This window comes from Ranitomeya variabilis, chromosome 7 (assembly GCF_051348905.1).
Source record: "Ranitomeya variabilis isolate aRanVar5 chromosome 7, aRanVar5.hap1, whole genome shotgun sequence".
In the NCBI taxonomy this organism is placed as follows: domain Eukaryota; kingdom Metazoa; phylum Chordata; class Amphibia; order Anura; family Dendrobatidae; genus Ranitomeya; species Ranitomeya variabilis.
The window spans coordinates 27765201-27783430 of NC_135238.1; the positions used below are offsets into that span (position 1 = coordinate 27765201).

Sequence of the window (18230 nt, forward strand, 5' to 3'; positions counted from 1 at the left end):
CTCCCAGCGGGGCACAGGACCACGGGTAAGGAGACGACGTTAGCTCTCCCTTGCAGCATCGCCCTCGCTTCCACAGCTTACAGGCCCTGTGCATTGTCTTTTTTACTTTAGCGTACACCATGTCCCAGTCAAGGACCAGAAAGATCACTAAGGTGCATACTACCTTTTTTACTACGTGTACCACCTGCCAGGCTCCTCTTCCTCGGCCTCAGAGTTCCTCCCTCTGCTCAGCCTGCGATGCCCAGGAGCCCTCCGCCGCTACCGACCCCAGTGTATCTAGTCCCCCGGAGTGGGTGGCGTCCCTGTCACAGTCTGTGGATTCGCTGGCCAAAGCGATTAAATCCCTTCAGGACCCCTCTGGGGAGCGGGGCCCTCTTTTTCCTGGGTTAAGAGATCCCTCCGTAACAGGGGAATCGTCAGCCAGCAGGGGCCGCTCTCACCGGAAGGAGGCACGGTCATCCAGAAAACGGATCCGCACTACCTCCCCTGAGCACTCGTCACACCAGTCAGCCTCTGGTAGCTCCACTTCTCGCTCACCCTCCCTAGAGGCCCGTAGCGATCATGACTCTGAGTATGAGTCTGATGCATCCTTAGACCCGGATGCTCCGGAGTTTAGGTCTACTGTCGACTCCCTCATTGAGGCAGTTAATCATACACTAAAAGTGGACGATGATTCTAATTCTGCCCCGGACCATTCTGTTTCCTTTACGAGAAACAAGCGTTCCCATAAGACGTTTGCCTCTCACCCAGATTTCCTGGATATAGTCAGGCGACACAGGGAGCGTCCGGATAAGCGTTTTACAGGCAAAAAGACTCTGGAGTCGAAGTATCCCTTTTCTGCAGATCTTGTTAAAGATTGGACGGAATCTCCACAAGTAGATCCTCCGGTTTCGCGCTTGGCAACCAAAACTCTCCTATCCGTTCCTGACGGTGCTTCTATTAAGAGTCCCACAGAACGCCAGCTAGATTCCCTAGCTCGCTCAGTGTACGAAGCCTCGGGTTCTTCTCTATCTCCCTCCTTCGCTGCGGCGTGGGTTGCCAAGGCAATGGTTTACTGGGCGGATGCCCTCGCTAAATCCATTCAGGAACAGGAATTTCCGCCTGAGGTGGCAGACCTGGCCAAACAAATTGCCATGGCTGGAGATTGTCATGTACGCGTCCCTCGACGCGGCGGACTGTGCAGCAACTGCAGCTTCTAACGCCATCACCATTAGGAGAGCTATCTGGCTCAGAGAGTGGCGCGCAGATTCCTCCTCAAAAAAGTCTCTGATTTCCCTTCCCTTTCTGAGCGGGCGTCTTTTCGGAGAAAAATTAGACCAGCTTATTTCCGACGCTACAGGAGGAAAGAGCAAGTTCCTCCCTCAACATAGGCCCAAGGCCGCTTTTCAGCGTCAACAATATTTTCGCTTTCGGCCCTTTCGCAGTAGCCCATTCTGGTCCAATTCTGCCCCCTCATCCAGATCAGAACGATCCGCTCGCCCAGATAGGGACTCTCGACCTTCCTTCAGGCCGAATCAGTCCTGGCGAGGAAAGCCTAGGCAACCCAGAACCAGAGGGTCCAGGCCTGCCAGATTCGCCTCGCAATGACTCGGGGTCTTTTCCAGTCGACACCTCCAAAGTTGGCGGACGTCTGCTTCTTTTTCAGCACGTCTGGCTCTCCGTCATCCACGACGAATGGGTCAGGGATCTGGTGTCGTCTGGTTACAAACTAGAATTCTCCGCCTCCCCTCCAGCACGGTTTTTTCCCTCTCGTCTTCCAAGTTCGGGAGCTCATTCCGGCGCCTTTTGCTGCGCCATCGAATCCCTCCGCCAAAGCGGGGTCATTGTTCCGGTTCCGGAACACGAGAGATTCAGGGGTTTCTACTCAAACCTCTTCGTCGTGCCGAAAAAGGACGGGTCGGTACGCCCCATTTTGGACCTGAAGCTCCTAAACAAGTACGTAAAGGTACGGCACTTCAGGATGGAATCTCTCCGATCAGTCATCTCCTCTATGGAAAGAGGGGAGTTCCTAGCATCAATAGATATCAAGGATGCTTACCTTCACATCCCTATCTTCCCGCCACATCAAAAGTTTCTCCGTTTCGCCATCCTGGACGACCATTTTCAGTTCACAGCCTTACCCTTCGGTCTTGCCACGGCGCCCAGGGTATTTACAAAAGTCATGGCGGCTGTCATGGCTATTCTTTACTCTCGAGGAGTGGTCTTGTTGCCATACTTAGACGACCTCCTCATAAAAGGTCCATCTTATCAGGCCTGCGAAGCAAGCGTCCGCATTACCTTGGATTCTCTTTCGCGACTGGGCTGGCTAATCAACTCGGACAAGTCCTCTCCCATTCCTGCCCGACGGATTTCCTTCCTAGGCATGATCCTGGACACATCGAGGGGACTGATCTTACTTCCTCGGTCCAAGGCCCAAGAGCTTCAGCAGGGAGCTCGGACGCTCTGTCACCCTCGTACCCGGTCCATCCGTTTTGCCATGAAGATTCTGGGAAAGATGGTGGCCGCAATAGAAGCTGTTCCCTTCGCTCAACTCCATCTCCGCCCCTTACAACAGGCTCTGCTGGACATCTGGGACAGGAATCCCTTATCCCTCGATCGCCCATGCCCTCTGTCACCACGGATCAGGCAAGCCCTCACATGGTGGACTCTGGGATCCTCTCTCCTCCAGGGGAAGTCTTTTCTCCCGATCCGCTGGTTGGTGGTAACCACCGATGCCAGTCTCCTCGGCTGGGGAGCGGTTTTCCTACACCACTCTGCCCAGGGGCGTTGGACAGTTCGGGAGTCGAGGCTCCCTATAAACATCCTGGAAATTCGTGCGATCAGACTCGCCCTGAGACACTTTCACCCCCTGCTTGCGGGTCACCCAGTTCGAGTTCAATCGGACAACGTCACAGCCGTGGCGTATATAAACCATCAAGGGGGTACCCGCAGCAGGGCGGCGATGCAGGAAGTCTCCCACATTCTTCGTTGGGCCGAGGCCAACCACTCTATCATTTCCGCGGTGCACATTCCGGGCGTGGAGAACTGGGCGGCGGATTTTCTCAGCCGTCAGGGCCTCGCCTCGGGGAAGTGGGAACTTCATCCAGAGGTTTTCCGGCAAATCTGCCTTCGATGGGGAACCCCAGACGTGGATCTGATGGCGTCCAGACTGAACGCCAAAGTTCACAACTTCATAGCACGTTCTCGGGATCCCCAGGCCATCGGGGTGGACGCTCTGATATACCCGTGGCATCGTTTCCAACTTCCCTACGTGTTCCCTCCGCTTCCCTTACTACCAAAGGTGATCCGAAAAATCAAGACGGAGGGGGTTCAGGTCATCCTTGTTGCCCCGGATTGGCCACGTCGCGCATGGTATGCGGAGCTCGTTCAGCTCGTGTCCGACGTTCCCTGGCGGTTACCAGACCGCCCAGATCTGCTTCGTCAGGGGCCGATCTTCCACCAGAGCTCAGGGGCCCTACGTTTAACGGCGTGGCTGTTGAAACCTGGATTCTAACCCAAGCCGGTTTCTCTCAGCAGGTCATTCCCACCATGATCAAAGCTCGCAAGACGTCCTCCGCTCGCATCTACCACCGTACCTGGAAGACCTACTTCTCGTGGTGCAGGCTTCGAAGTCGCCCTCCGCTTGTTTTCTCTATTCCTTCCATTTTGGATTTCTTGCAGTCCGGTTTAGATTCCGGCCTGGCACTGAGTTCCCTCAAGGGTCAGGTCTCGGCTCTATCCGTGTTGTTTCAACGTAGGATCGCTGCCAACTTGCAAGTCAGGACCTTCATTCAGGGGGTCTCCCATGTGGTACCCCCCTACAGAATGCCGTTGGAGACCTGGGATCTCAATTTGGTCTTGAGCGTTCTTCAGGAACCTCCGTTTGAACCTCTTCAGGACGTACCGCTACCTGTCCTCTCCTGGAAGGTTGCCTTTCTTGTGGCAGTAACATCTATCAGACGGGTCTCAGAATTGACTGCTTTATCCTGCCGGGCGCCTTTCCTTGCCTTCCACCAGGACAAGGTAGTTCTACGCCCATCTCCGGATTTTCTTCCTAAGGTGGTCTCATCTTTCCACCTTAACGAGGACATAATTCTTCCCTCTTTCTGCCCACAGCCAAAACACAGGGTCGAAAAGGCCCTTCATACCCTGGATGTGGTACGGGCCCTCAGGAGATACATTTCCAGAACTGCTCCTTTCCGCAAATCGGACTCCCTCTTTGTTCTCCCGGAGGGTCACAGAAAGGGTTTAGCGGCGTCTAAGGCCACGATAGCCAGATGGATTCGGTCTGCTATCGAAGAATCCTATCGGGTCAGGGCCAGACCTGTCCCGGCGGGGATTAGAGCACACTCTACTCGGTCATTGGGTGCTTCCTGGGCCATCCGGCACCAGGCGACAGCGGAGCAGGTTTGCAAGGCCGCAACGTGGTCCAGCCTGCATACTTTTTCAAAGCACTACAATGTCCATATTCAATCTTCTGCGGATGCGGCCCTTGGCAGACGTATTCTGCAAGCGGCCGTAGCGCATTTATAGTCAGTTGGTACACGGAGTTTATTTGGTTGGTTTGTTTCCCACCCAGGGACTGCTTTGGGACGTCCCATGGTCCTGTGTCCCCCAATGTGGTGAAGGAGAAATAGGGATTTTTGTGTGTACTCACCGTAAAATCCTTTTCTCCGAGCCACTCATTGGGGGACACAGCACCCACCCCTTTTGGCTTGTTACCTTTTTGGTTCCTGACTGTCTGCGACATGTTATACTCTAATGTTAGGTATTGTACTGTTATTAATCTCCTACTGCTTTTGCACTGAACTGGGTCTCTGGAAGCCAGCATGAGGGTGTATACTGCAGGGGAGGAGCTAACTCTTTTTTGTCTCAACTTAGTGTCAGCCTCCTAGAGACAGCAGCATAACACCCATGGCCCTGTGTCCCCCAATGAGTGGCTCGGAGAAAAGGATTTAACGGTGAGTACACACAAAAATCCCTATTTCACAATTTTTTTCAAAAAAATGTTTTTCGTAAAACTTACAGTAATAGATGAATTGAAGATTCTTAGCGCAAAAATTGGCCAATTCATGTGTGCCCATCAACCACGGCAAGGTGATCTCCTTCTGATGGGTCCTATTCTACCGTACATGCCACTCTTGGGCCACCAGCCTACAACTATGGACAAACATGTCACTCTAGGGCTAAACCTACAATTTATGGGCAGGCAGAGTTGATTACCGCCACCTGCAGGGTCAATGGGAGGAGTGCAAGATCAGCCTGGAAGCAGCCAGCATCCAGTAACTAAATAGAGGGAAAAAAAAAAAATTGTGAAAAAATATTTTTGAGAAGTATGATTCATATTGGATATTTGTCTGTGTTTTCACGTGGCCTAGATTCATGTACCTGTGCTGCTGTGTTCTTTTTTATCTATATTATGAAGTTTGCAGCGTGCACGTGTTCACATTAGGAGTGCTGGTTGTTTTATATATATATATATATATATATATATATATATATATATATATATATATATATATATATATATATATATATATATATATATATATATATATATAATTTATACATTATATAGAAAAGTACTGTTTTTTCCAAAAATTCCGTATTCAAGTTTCACCGGGGCTGCACAATCACATTACAACCTACAAAGCTGGAAATGACTACGTAGTGGATGGTGCGGACTACAGCTGGTCCGTGCTGCTGTTAAGGGCATGGTCACTAATGCCAGTCATTTATTAAGGGTGTTATTGCGCACACTCCTGCACCATAATCCTTTTCTTTCCTGCAACACTGAAGGTTCACTTTAAAAAATAATGTCTGGAATGGGAAAAACGTTCTGTTGCGTAATGTCAGGAGGGGAATGTTCCCTTACTACAGAAGTACTGTCTGGCCTTGTTCAGATGGTGTCATGCTCTGTTTCTCCTTAAAGCTCCTTGTTCTTGGCTCTCAGACGTTCGCATAGCCGATAGTGTTGGCTGATATCCACGGTAAAAGTTGTAAGAACACTACGGCTCCGCTCCCTCCCGTCTGTGGCTGGAATTAACTCTGAAGCTGCTGAGCATTCCTGACTTGTGATTTCCTCCCTATTGTAGAAATAATGAAGGTAGATTCAGGTGTCCTCTTTACATTACAGTAAACTGTTTGTAAATGCCAAAGCGTCCCACCTGTCCCCTAAAATAGAATTTTGTGAGAGGTTTTTGGATTTCAAGCATCATCTTTCTGATACAGAGCTCTAAATCCCCAGCAGTATCCCTTTCGCCGCCACTAGAGGGAGCTCTGGGGCTTACCGCAGACTGTTTATATGTGAGCTCCTAAGCGCCCTCTGCTGGTGGCTACAAGGGTAATTTTATATTTTCTGAATTTGTTTTTAGAAAAACTGGGCTCCAATTCTTTTAAATATATATTTAGAAAAATGGTGGTGTTAAAGTCTGTGTCAATTACAGAAGTTGGACGGAGTATAAAGAACCTTGACAAGTGTTAAATGGATGTTTAAGTTCTAATGCAAATTTACTGTCCTTGAGAGAGGCCATCAATATCCCATCTCCACAGGCAACGGCACTCCTATTAGCACATGGACCTCTAGCGCTGATAGTGGCTGTGCCTGGTATTGCAGCTCTTCCTATTTACTGCAGTTACCATTAACATGTGAAGACCTTTAGAAGTCAATGATACAATGGCCTCTTTTCTAGCAGTATCATATTAGAGTTATAACTGAGACATATGAGCTTTACTAGAAAGCAATGTGTTTGATAACGAGCTGTGTACCCAGTGCGATATGTCAGATGTGAGTCTACGGGAACGCCAACGTAAGATATTAATACGGGGACACGCTGGAAACATGTCATACTGCCAACGTGGATGTCTAAAATATATAGTTAAGCCTTATTAATGTTGTCAAAGTGGAGAACAATCAGGGTGGATTTTGCAGGAGCTCTCCATGTGCATTTGTGGACGCTCCCAGTTCCCATCCCTTACACAGGATCTAATTAATAATGCCTTATATTGTCTACGTGGGTCTTGCAGGGGGTCCTTTCATGAAGAAACTTCTTGTTGTAAAGTTTGTGATGTTTGTATCTGGGCACACACAGCTGACCTTCTTCCTTGGTGCCAACGTCCTAAAATCTGAAGTGCCATCTTTATTGGCATTCACCTGGGGCACTAAACAGATGCCCGAATTGGATGCCGACCAGAGATCATTGCCTAAAGAAGCATTTCTCCTCCTCCTCCCATCAAAGTTTTTATCCTCCTAATATATTGCAATCACCATATTATACAGCACTGTGTACTTACACTTGCTCATTTTCCCCTTCTACTCAGCTAATACTTCTCTTTTCATTCGGTCTATGACATCGTATGGTTGAAACCAAACTAGCTGAATCCTTCTAAGGTCTATGGAGAAACAGGAGGTACATTTTCCCTGTATGAGGCAAAAAGAGGGAGCAGCTGGGTCAGGAGATAAAGAGGGGAATGATAAATGCAGGGACAAGAAACTTCCTGTTTCTACATAAAGCAGAGAAAAGAGAAGAATTTACTGGGTGGACAGGCAGAATGAGCAATTGTAAGTACACAGTGCTGTATAAAATGATGATTGCAATATATTAAGGGGAGAAAAAGTTTGATGGGAGGAGGAGTGCTTCTTTATGATGAAGACATTTTATGTACTAGGAAAATTCACAGCCTATACCACACAGCTCTCTCGATAAGGAATGTAGACTAGACGCTCATTCCTTTCTGTTTGATGCTACCGAAGTCATTTTGTTGCCCGCTACCATCTGCTTTGTTTGCTAAGTAAATTCTGTGACCAGACCAGTTGATTTGCTTGCTTTTTCCCCATATATACATATTCATTGCCATTTATGGGTTTCTGTGTCAGGGGAGCACAACATTGTGAAGGTGACGGAGCTAGTGGAGGCCGTGTATGGAGCGTACAAGCCATTCCAGCTGAAGTACGGGAGCCTGGAGGAGTCACACCTGTTAATTCAGCTGAGCTCTATTCCTCTGGTAAGACAGATGGCTCTTAATGATCCTGATCAGTGGTTAATGGGCACAAACAGTGTTTCACCACACCCGAGAATTAACCTGTTGGCAATTGTAGACTTGCTGCCTTATCTTACATACTGTGATGATTTACATATTCCTATAGCTTGATGCTTGTAGCCATCTTAGGCTCCTAATAGCTCTGCAAAATGGAGTTAAACATTTGCTGAGTGAAAGGTGACACTCCACACTCTACCGACGTGCCACAACTCAGTAGAATTGAAAGGCTTACATAATTTGGGTGGTCCGCATGCTGCCTTTTGGGAGGTGCAGTATTCTTTAGTAGCCATGAGAAAGCCCTTAATCAAAGAAGCATGATGTGCAATAAATGATTCCCCTAGAAGCTCCATTCTAAACCCATTCCAGATGATCCCTTGGGGTCTGACCTTCTGCAGCCTCTCATGGTGAGGATGGAGATCCCTTCTCCCCCATTTGAATGAGCAGTGGTGTTCTCCATTCACTGTGTATGGGCTGCCATGCTCACACATGGGCATTGCCGCTCCCATACACCTATAGAAGTGAATGGATTGGTGCTCAATTCTCACAATTTTGGGGCCCCAGTTTTTCAGATCATATGGGATCAAAGCTGATCAACCTATCCTGTGAATAGGTCGCATAACCCGGTTAAAACGGTGCAATGAGTGACCAGAGCTAGTGACAAAAATGACCCCCCCCATACTATTGTGCCCACCAGCTATAACATGAAAAACAATACAGTCATTGCCCATTCACTTTGGAAGAACGTTGACGAATTATACCTACCGAGCGTGCTCTGCCAATTAAAGCGCGCCCACTAACGTGTGTGTGTGTCCATGCATGCTCTGTAGTGTGAGTGTGCTAATATATTCTCCTGCTCTATACAATGTCCAGCGCCGTTCTTCTCTGCTTCTTCACCGTTCTGACGCTCCATAGGTTTTCATTATAAAATCAACTTCCGGGTCACGCAGAGCGGCAGCGCGACCTGTCTGCAGAGCTGAAGCGTCACAGAGAAGAATGGCGCTGGGCACTGGAGAAATCGGCCGTGGGTGACCATATCAATACTCACACACTAGGTTACGTGCATGGACACACATATTTAATGAATATAAAAGTTAGTGGGAGCGCTTCCTTAGCCAAGCTGAGCATGCTCATGGGCATGGAAGTTAGTAAGATTGAAACGTTTTTCTTGGAATTACCAAAAAAAAAAAGTATTTAAAGAATAAATAAAAAAAAAATCATTAATAAAGTAAAAAAAAGAAAATCATTAGTAAAGTAAAAAAAGAAAATCATTACTCACCTGGTAAAATCACCATGACTCCCAATTTCAGTGGGTCAAGCTAGCAATCTAATCTGTGTGGGGGGTTCCCAACTCTTTTAGAGCAAAGAAGGACTGGGCATATTGAATTTACATGCCCGATGTTTTTTTTTTTTGTCTTCCCTGGAGATAAGTCATTGCCTGAGGTGTCTGACAATTATTTATTTCCAAGTACACATGCATGCTCAGCCAAGTTTGTGTAGAAAAGTCCAGACAGATAGATTGTAAGTGCTCAGTAATATACCAATCAATCTGCCCTCACTTCACCCGATGTGTAACTAGGGGGTATGGAAATGAGACTACAGCCCAGTGATGGCCGGCAATATGGATAGACCCCCGGCGATCTCTGTTGTGTGCAGGATTGGATCCAGCGCTTGTATCATCAAGCTTTGTCCATGTCACACAGGAACACGGTGAGGCTCTCGACTGCGTCCAGGAGCTGTCGCACTCCGTGTCTCGGCTGTTCAGCCTGGCGTCAGGCGCAGTGGAGCGATGCGTCAAACTGACGGATGGACTGGGGGTGTGCGGCCTGCTACAAGCACTGCATTCTCTATTTAAGAAGTGAGTATGGTCTCCAGTACTGACCTATAGAGGCAGAACATAGTAATGACTTCATGACTCCAGGCTGCTGGGAGTCAGTTCATGGGGCCCCTTCTTTGAGTTATAGAATGAATTGGGCCTTTGCTTTGTATTATCAGGCATGCAATCATCACTTTGGAAGATCTTGTAGAGTCATCAGTAAGTGATCAGGTTCGCAATATTTGCAGGCTGGAGACCTTTTGACCTTTATCATCTTCACCATTTGGTACAACGTGCATTAAGTTCTATGGACTGTCAGATCAGTATTTATTTACCCACTGACAAAATTGTTGGTACCTTCTGGTAACGTAAGAAAAACCCAGAATGGTCACTGAAATAACTTGAAAGTGAGTATCAACTAAGGAAAATCAGACGTTGCTTTTTAAATGGTCTTTAACAGAAATGTTAAAAAAAAAATATATATATATATATATATATATATATATATATATATATATATATAATGTATATATATATATATATATATATCTCCTGCACAAAAATGAATGTCCACAAACCTTGCAGTCAGTCAGTCTGTCTATTTGTAGGTTGAAAAGTAGTCACTGTGCTGTTTGGGATCTTGGTGTGTACCACACCGAACAAGGAGCAAAGAAAGCTATGGAGAGAGTTGTCTCAGATGATTTAGAAAGAACATTATAAACATTTTGGTAAAAGCTATCAGACCTCTCCAAGCAGCTTGATGTTCCTGTTACTAAAGTTCACACATATTATTCAGAAGTCGGGACTAGCCGATCTCCCTGGATGTGGTCATAAGAGGAAATCTGATGTCACATTTATAAGATGGATAATACAAATGGCAGTTAAAGAGCTGAGGACAATTCTGAAAGAGAGTAGAGGTGAACTCCCAAAGGCAAGGTCCATCGGTGTCAAATGGCACCATCCGGCACGTCTTGGTCAAAAAGGCCTTCATGGAAGACAAACGAGGAGGAAACCACTGTTGGAAGCAAATCATAAAAAAGCAAGACTGGAATTTGCCAAAATGCATATTGACAAGTCTTAAACATCTTGGAGTGTATGTCCTTTGGACAATTGAGAAAACTGTAGCTTTTTGTCGTCACATCAGCTCCATGTTCACAGACGTAAAAATGAAGCAAAGAACATTGTACCTACTGTGACACATGGGGAAGGCTTGATGGTGTTCTGGGGCTACATTGGGCCCCAAGGGTTTTGAATCTATGCAAGGCACAATGAAATCTCAAGATTATCAAGGCATCCAGGAGAGAAATGTGCTTCCTGGTGTTGGAATACTTGGAGGAGCCATGATCCAAAAATGACTGAAAGCAAAGCATTGGACTCTTCTGAAGTGGTTTCTACGAGCCCTGATCTAAATCCTACAGAACACCTGCAAAAGGAGCTGAAACCTGCTGTCTGGAGAAGGATCTTCCATACCTGAGATGGTAGGAACAGTCTGCTCACGAGGAGTCAGCCAAAATACCTGTGAACGAGGCAGAAGTCTGAGTGAGAGCTGCAGAAATTGTTTGCGGCAATTGCCTCTAAAGATTGTGCAACAATATGTTACGTTAGGGTGTGATCATTTCTGTCCAAACCATTTTCTTTAGTTTGTTCTAAATTTTGCTATTGAACCATAATTCTAAAGCTAAAAAGCAAAGTCCGATTCTCATTATTGATATTCAGGAAATTTACTTAGAAAATTACTTTTGTCAGTTTCAAGTTATTTCAGTGACCGTTGTTGTTGTTGTTTTTTTACTTTATCAGAAGACACCAACAATTTTGTCCGTGTGTATATATGGTCACCACTGTAATGTAATATGTGATTAATTCATCACTGAATCATTTTTACGCCCATCTTGATTTGTATCATAGACACAGTTAAAGGGGTATTACTGGATAGAGATGAGCAAATATGTTCAGAAACCGTTCACTGAATCCGAATGTGCCATATTTGTACCATATTTCTGCCAAATTTATATTTGATGATTGCTTCTGAACATACTCGCTCATCTGTACTCCCATTGACTCCAGTGGCGTTTGGCTGTGTTCGGCAAGTATTGCAGATATAGCAATCGTAATCCGTACCAGATATTGAAATATTCGCTCATCTCTAATTTTAATATAAGAATGGGTCATCAGTATCAAATTGTCAGGACGCCTGACAACCCGCTGGTTGGCTGAAACGTGGCACAGCTCTGTTCGTAGCCTTGTGGCTGTGAGTAGTTCAGCAAGCTTTCTCCCATACAAATTAAGGGGAACGTCTGGAGTACCATTTGCAGCTACTGACCCGGAAGGTATCTGGAGTTGGTCCCCCACAGATCTGATATAGGTCATCACTGTTAAAGCCCCTGAAAACGCCTTTTGGGCGGATGCACAGGATGAGCATTTGGCACATACTTGCCACATGTTTTTGCATACAGAAAATCCATCTGCATGTTGTGGAAATTCCTCACAAGTGCCGATTTTAAAAATCTAAAATCATGTCAATTCTTTGTGGGGAATTAATTGCTGTATTCACTTTTGCAATGCATAGCATGAAGGTCGCAACAAAATCTGCACATGATAAATGCAAATTTTCACATCAAATAGTAACATAGTTAGCAAGGCCAAAAAAAGACATTTGTCCATCCAGTTCAGCCTATATGCCGTCAGAATAAATCCCCAGATCTATGTCCTTCTAAATAACCTAATAACTGTAAGATACAATATTGTTACTCTCCAGGAAGACATCCAGGCCTCTCTTGAACCCCTCGCCTGAGTTCGCCATCACCACCTCCTCAGGCAAGGAATTCCAGATTCTCACTGCCCTAACAGTAAAGAATCCTCTTCTATGTTGGTGGAAAACCTTCTCTCCTCCAGATGCAGAGAAAAGCCCCTTGTGACCGTCACCTTCCTTGGTATAAACAGATCCTCGGAGAGATATTTGTATTGTCCCCTTATATACTTGTACATGGTTATTAGATCGCCCCTCAGTCATCTTTTTTTCTAGACTAAATAATCCTAATTTTGCTAATCTCTCTGGGTATTGTAGTTCCCCCATCCCCTTTATTAATTTTGTTGCCCTCCTTTGTACTCTTTCTAGTTCCATTATATCCTTCTTGAGCACCGGTGCCCAAAACTGTACACAGTACTCCATGTGCGGTCTAACCAGGGATTTGTACAGAGGCAGTATAATGCTCTCATCATGTGTTTCCGTGTATCATGCGTATCTACAATGTATACATTGAGGCTTAAAAGAGGCTTGCCTTCAGTAGAGAGTGGCCAGTTTTTTGCTCTTATTTTATTCCGTCTCCCCTGAGTATTTTGCTTTTTTGTTTGCTTTTTTTTTTTTTTTAATCTGTCATACTGTTCCCAAGATATGGGCACTTTTTTTTTATTTAGTGCTAATTTTTAGACTCTTTACCGAGGGAGCGTGGTTGACGGTGTTCCATGTAGGCATTAGACTACTTTGCCTAATTACCCTGTGAGCTCCTCCCCCTTGATAATGATCCTGGCTCATAGACCTGCTTTATAGTGTGGGATATGCAAGTTGCTTCTTCAGGGTGGAAGTGGACTTGAACTGTAGTGTGACCTATTGGAAGTAGCAGTCCTAGAGTTCTAGTCGTCTTCCTCTCAGAGGAGCATGCATGGCTTATAAGTCTCCTCACTCTGACATGCCAGGCCTGGCTTGTCCCTCTCCACAAGGAGAAACCTTACCCCTTAGATTTGAGCGTGGGACTCGCATATATATGAGGAGATTTTATTAAGACGAGTGAGTGAAGGAATTATTTGGTGCTCGGTGGCTCGCGTCCTCGTTCTGACTTGTGTCATCAACAGCATCAATCAATTAATGTCAGTGCTATTGCACCAGCACCCTTGTCCCAGACGTTGTAGTAACTGGCAACATTACAAAATGGGCATTGTGCCAGGATCATTCAGCTACGACTGATTTATCGGGGGAAAGTTTGTGGATATCATTAGCATTTACTGGCATGGCTGTTGTCAAACAAAGGCAAAGCCCAGTTTTGCTTACTTACCGCTCAGAATCTGGCAGCGTCGGTGCGTCCTGACAATACAGGTGTGAAAAAGCTGTCACGTCACGACTCCGCTCCAACGCCTTTTACCTGTTGTCCTTCATTTCCCAGATATGTGTCAGATTTCACAAACACACTGCAGTCAATAAGGAAGAAGTACAAACTGGACAATGTCCCCGCGGACGCCTTGTTCTTGGAAGATTGGACGGCGTTCCAGCACTCGGTCAGGTAGACGGCCTGGGATCTGTCACCTCTATGTGATTTGTAGACGAGGATTAACTACGTACAATAGATGGGTGCCGGTATCTCTACAGATCAGAAGACTTATCTGTAGGGACTGACGGGGTCACAAGTCTTTATGGTTGTTAAAGGGGCACTCCGATGAAAGCTAGAACTTGCCAAGAAAAACTCCAGACTGCCTCTTCCGCCTTTCTTCTAAATTAAATCTCTGTTGAAATGTACCTGGCCATGTGTTTTGGGTGCTGGGTTCATCTCCATCTCATCAGTCACTTTATTTCTGCTTCCTGTTTTTTTGGAGGGGGTTTTATGCAAATATAACTCTGAAAAGAAAAATAGTTAAAGAATATACAGATTTTTGCAACCATTTTTTTTTTAATTGGCCCAATCCATCTAAAAAATGAAGCAAAAGAGAAATAAATAAAGATCAAAATTAGTATATATAAAAAGGTAAAATAATAAATGACAGTAAAATATAGATTTCATGCTGTTTCATTTCCACAGCTCGTATGTAAGTGTCTCCATGACGGCAAATGTTGGGGTTTTACAGTCACATATTTTTATTGTTGCAGAGGTATATTTGGTAGGATAGCCTGAAGTAGAAAAAAGGTAAAAAAAGAGGAGTGGGAGGATCAGACTACACAAAGTTGGTTTGTGGTCTGTTACCGTGGAGACACATAGTCTGCTTAGGAGCTGTAGACATATAATAGGACATTTGTAATCAATGGGGAGAAGTGTTGGGGAAAACAATTTTTGTTATATGGTTTTCATGTAGGAACGGGGGCCAGCACACTGACAGAGTGAGCCACACTTTGGACCTGAAGACATTGTTTCATTACGTATTTTCCCCAGTCAGTTATGTCATCCAGGGCCCCGATAAATACTGCCATCATTTCAAGCGTGATGTAAGACTAAGCCAGTACACACACCACCTTCTTGTGTCCACAGAGGGATGGCACGCAGTGCGATGTGTACTGTCCCGGAGAACTTGCAGAGTCAATGTCTTGGACTGTAAGAGCTTCAGTGACTAATAAGATAAACTGTGTGATTTGGCAGTTTCTCTAGATTCTAACAAAACGTTTGACCTTTATACCTCTTTTCATTGTAGCTTCTGACATTTCCTGTCAATATATTGTCACCATTTGGGGGTCTATGGGCTGAGATCACCACCATTGCTGGGGTGAACATTCCTAATAGGGAGTGCATTGTGTATGCTCCCTACAGCCCCATTAACCTAAATGGCTTCTTTTGATTTTAATGGTTTTCAGGAATTGCCTGAATTAAATGACAAAGTAGCAGATTGATTGGGGTCTTCCCTATTATAAATGTTGGGCTCATTGACTTTAATCTAGCTGTAGTCTGCGTGCTCAGTACAGTCATAAGAATTCTGCTGCCCCTTCACTCTAGCACAAGAATACACCCGCACCAAGCTGATTTGGGAAAAGAGCTTTTCTGGCTCTAGAAACAGCGTTCTGGGGTTCCTCCATAGTGATCGCTGCATTGTTGGGGATTTCTGCCATTCTTATTCCTTTGTCTGTCATCTTTAGGATCATAGCCACTTGTGGAGAATTGTTACGGCAGTGTGGCGACTTCGAGCAACAGCTGGCGAGCCGGTAAGGAGAATTATTCCAGTTTTCCCATTTCCGTCATTTGTGAAGTATGTTTTATATTACTATTCATATAGAATAAATCATGTATATTAGAGTGGATATATCATTCATGGCCCTTTACCTACAAGGTTCTCCAATACGGCCACACTTTCTTTAGTCACTTTTCTTCATTTTTTTTTTTTAAATGGCCGTCCTAAGAGGAATGTCACTAGTGTAGAGGAAACACGTCTACTCTAATGTGTCATTGCCATTTTACAAAGGGATACCATTTTGCTGAAATATGCCATCACTTTATGATTGGTGGGGATCGATCTGACCTTTGGGACCCCCATTAGTCCAAAGAATGGAGGTCTGCAGTGCTGATCTAGCCCCATTTACCCTTCTAGTTATTTTTTCTGGAGAACAGTACTCCTGGCCGCTGGAGCCATGCTCCCCTCAGTGATCACATGCCTTACATCGCTCCCTGAGGCCAGGAATAAGCTGCCGCAGTCGTGTGAGTAGACGGGGTCCTCATCGTCGCAGCAAGGGAAACAAAGACCGGCGGAGGGAATCGGAGCCACAGGGGATTTATCAGGTGAGTATTGCTGCTATTTGTTATTTTTATGCCACTGCCTAAATTTAGTCAATTACTCAAAAGTTCACTTTACTGTTACAAATTCGCTCTGCAAAATTATTCATTAATCAATTTAGTGTACTGATGCACAAGTTCAGTATTAGCAGAAAAAACTTCTGCAAATACTACTATGTTGGCCGGAGAAAGCTGCTTAAAATCAACGTGTTTTTTGCAGCGATTTTGCATGCGTTTTTGATGTGTGTTTTTTTTTTCCCCATTCACTGGGATAAGTGAAAAACGCTGAAGGAATTGACATGCTGTAGATATGAAACTGCCAAATCTGCAAGGAAAAAATAAGCAACGTGTGTATGAGAAATCAGAAATCTCATTCACTTTTGCATGTACTAGGAGATCATTTTGTGCCAAAACTGTGCAGAAAAAAAAAAACGCAGCAACTACTTTTCAGGCGCATCTGGATTCTACAGCAAATTCACTGCAGAACCTGCATGTGCTGCATCCAGATTGTGCTGCAGATTTACCCCCCATTTCACTCTTTGCACAACATAGGGTGAATTCAGCAGGAAATGGCTGCACTACTGCCCTAACATGGTGACAGGGGACTTAAAAATCTGCAGCACATACCGCGAGTTTATGTAATGTGATCAGAGCAGGGGCCACCGCCTAATTCATTGTCTATGGGACTGCTGGAGATAGTTGAGAACCCCACAACTCCATTCTAATGGTGCCTCTTTGGGGGTCCCAGTGCTCGGGCCCCCAGCAATTGGCAAGTTATCACCTCTCCCGTGTAAGTGATAACTTTCTGAGTTAGAAAAAGCCCTGTAAAAGTATTTGATCTCGCCATAGAGACCTTGGTGGTGTGGGATCACAAACAATCCAATCCTCCCACATCAACCTATGGCCTTTAGATCATCTTGGTGTGACCCCCTTAGGTCACCTCTTCATTAGTTAGAAATGTGAAGGGTTACAAGCCTGAAGACCCGGCTTCTTGTTTCCCGTCATATCAATGTCAGATGTCAATATTTCCTTTCGGTTTGGATCTAACCTGACGTCCTCATGGTATTGTGCCAACCTTGTGTGTACCCGTTCTGTTTGTTTCTGCCTTGCTTTCCTGTTTGTCACAAATCAGACGCCATTGTCAGCCTTAATCCACCACTTCGGAAAGGTGTGATGCGGTTTGGTATTTTTAGACCTTCACGATCTTTATGCTTCAAACCCGCACTTTAAAGAAAATGACTGGTAAGTGTGGCCCCAGTATATACTGGTGAGCAGGATCAGTCCAGTGGTATAATCCAGACGCAGATTATGGTTGGATTGAAGGAACAACGCCGCTCCATATCTCGTCCGTCCATGAATAGGGATGAGCTGCAATACCAGAAACATCCTATTAAACAAGAGTGGCGCTGTTCTGACAACCCAAAGTGGGCCCAAATTATCAGACTGTCTGGATCATTGGATGCCAGATTAAAAGGTTTTTACCATATTACATTATTATTGTAAGTGGGTATTAAGGAGACTGCTCAGTTCTCCTATTTCTTGACCAAATTCTAGTTGTGAAGCGCCTTTTCTCAGAACCCTGAAATGTGCTGTTCTTCTTTTATTCCATCTGGAAGCGTAGAATACATTGGCGAATGATTGTCGGCACTCCCGCTGTGAGTCCTTGTGTATTCCTACACAGTCTGCACTGATTGGATAATGTCAAGCTTTGTAAGGACACACCCCTTTGGCAAGAAACATTAACACTGTTCTCAAATGTTTTATATTTTACCAGGAGGAATAACAGAGGAACAGCAGAATGCCAAGTTTTAAAGAGTTAAAGGGGTATTCCCATCTCCAAGATCCTATCCCAATATGTAGCAATTAAAAATGTATTATAGTTCTTATGATTAGCGCATGTGCAGGGCACTGCAGTAGCTTAGGTATCCATGGTTACG

At 45.2% G+C, this 18230-nt stretch overlaps 1 protein-coding gene across 2 annotated transcripts in view; it reads left to right on the top strand.

Annotated features, from left to right (window-relative positions):
* The window catches only part of COG7 (component of oligomeric golgi complex 7), a 56089-nt gene that overhangs the window by 30239 nt on the left and 7620 nt on the right, over nucleotides 1-18230 (top strand). For both annotated transcript variants that reach the window (XM_077274723.1, XM_077274724.1), the window contains exons 9-12: nucleotides 7856-7983; nucleotides 9720-9874; nucleotides 13990-14106; nucleotides 15663-15728. In XM_077274723.1, coding sequence (XP_077130838.1) covers nucleotides 7856-7983; nucleotides 9720-9874; nucleotides 13990-14106; nucleotides 15663-15728 — 466 coding nt within the window. The remainder of the gene's footprint in view (nucleotides 1-7855; nucleotides 7984-9719; nucleotides 9875-13989; nucleotides 14107-15662; nucleotides 15729-18230) is intronic.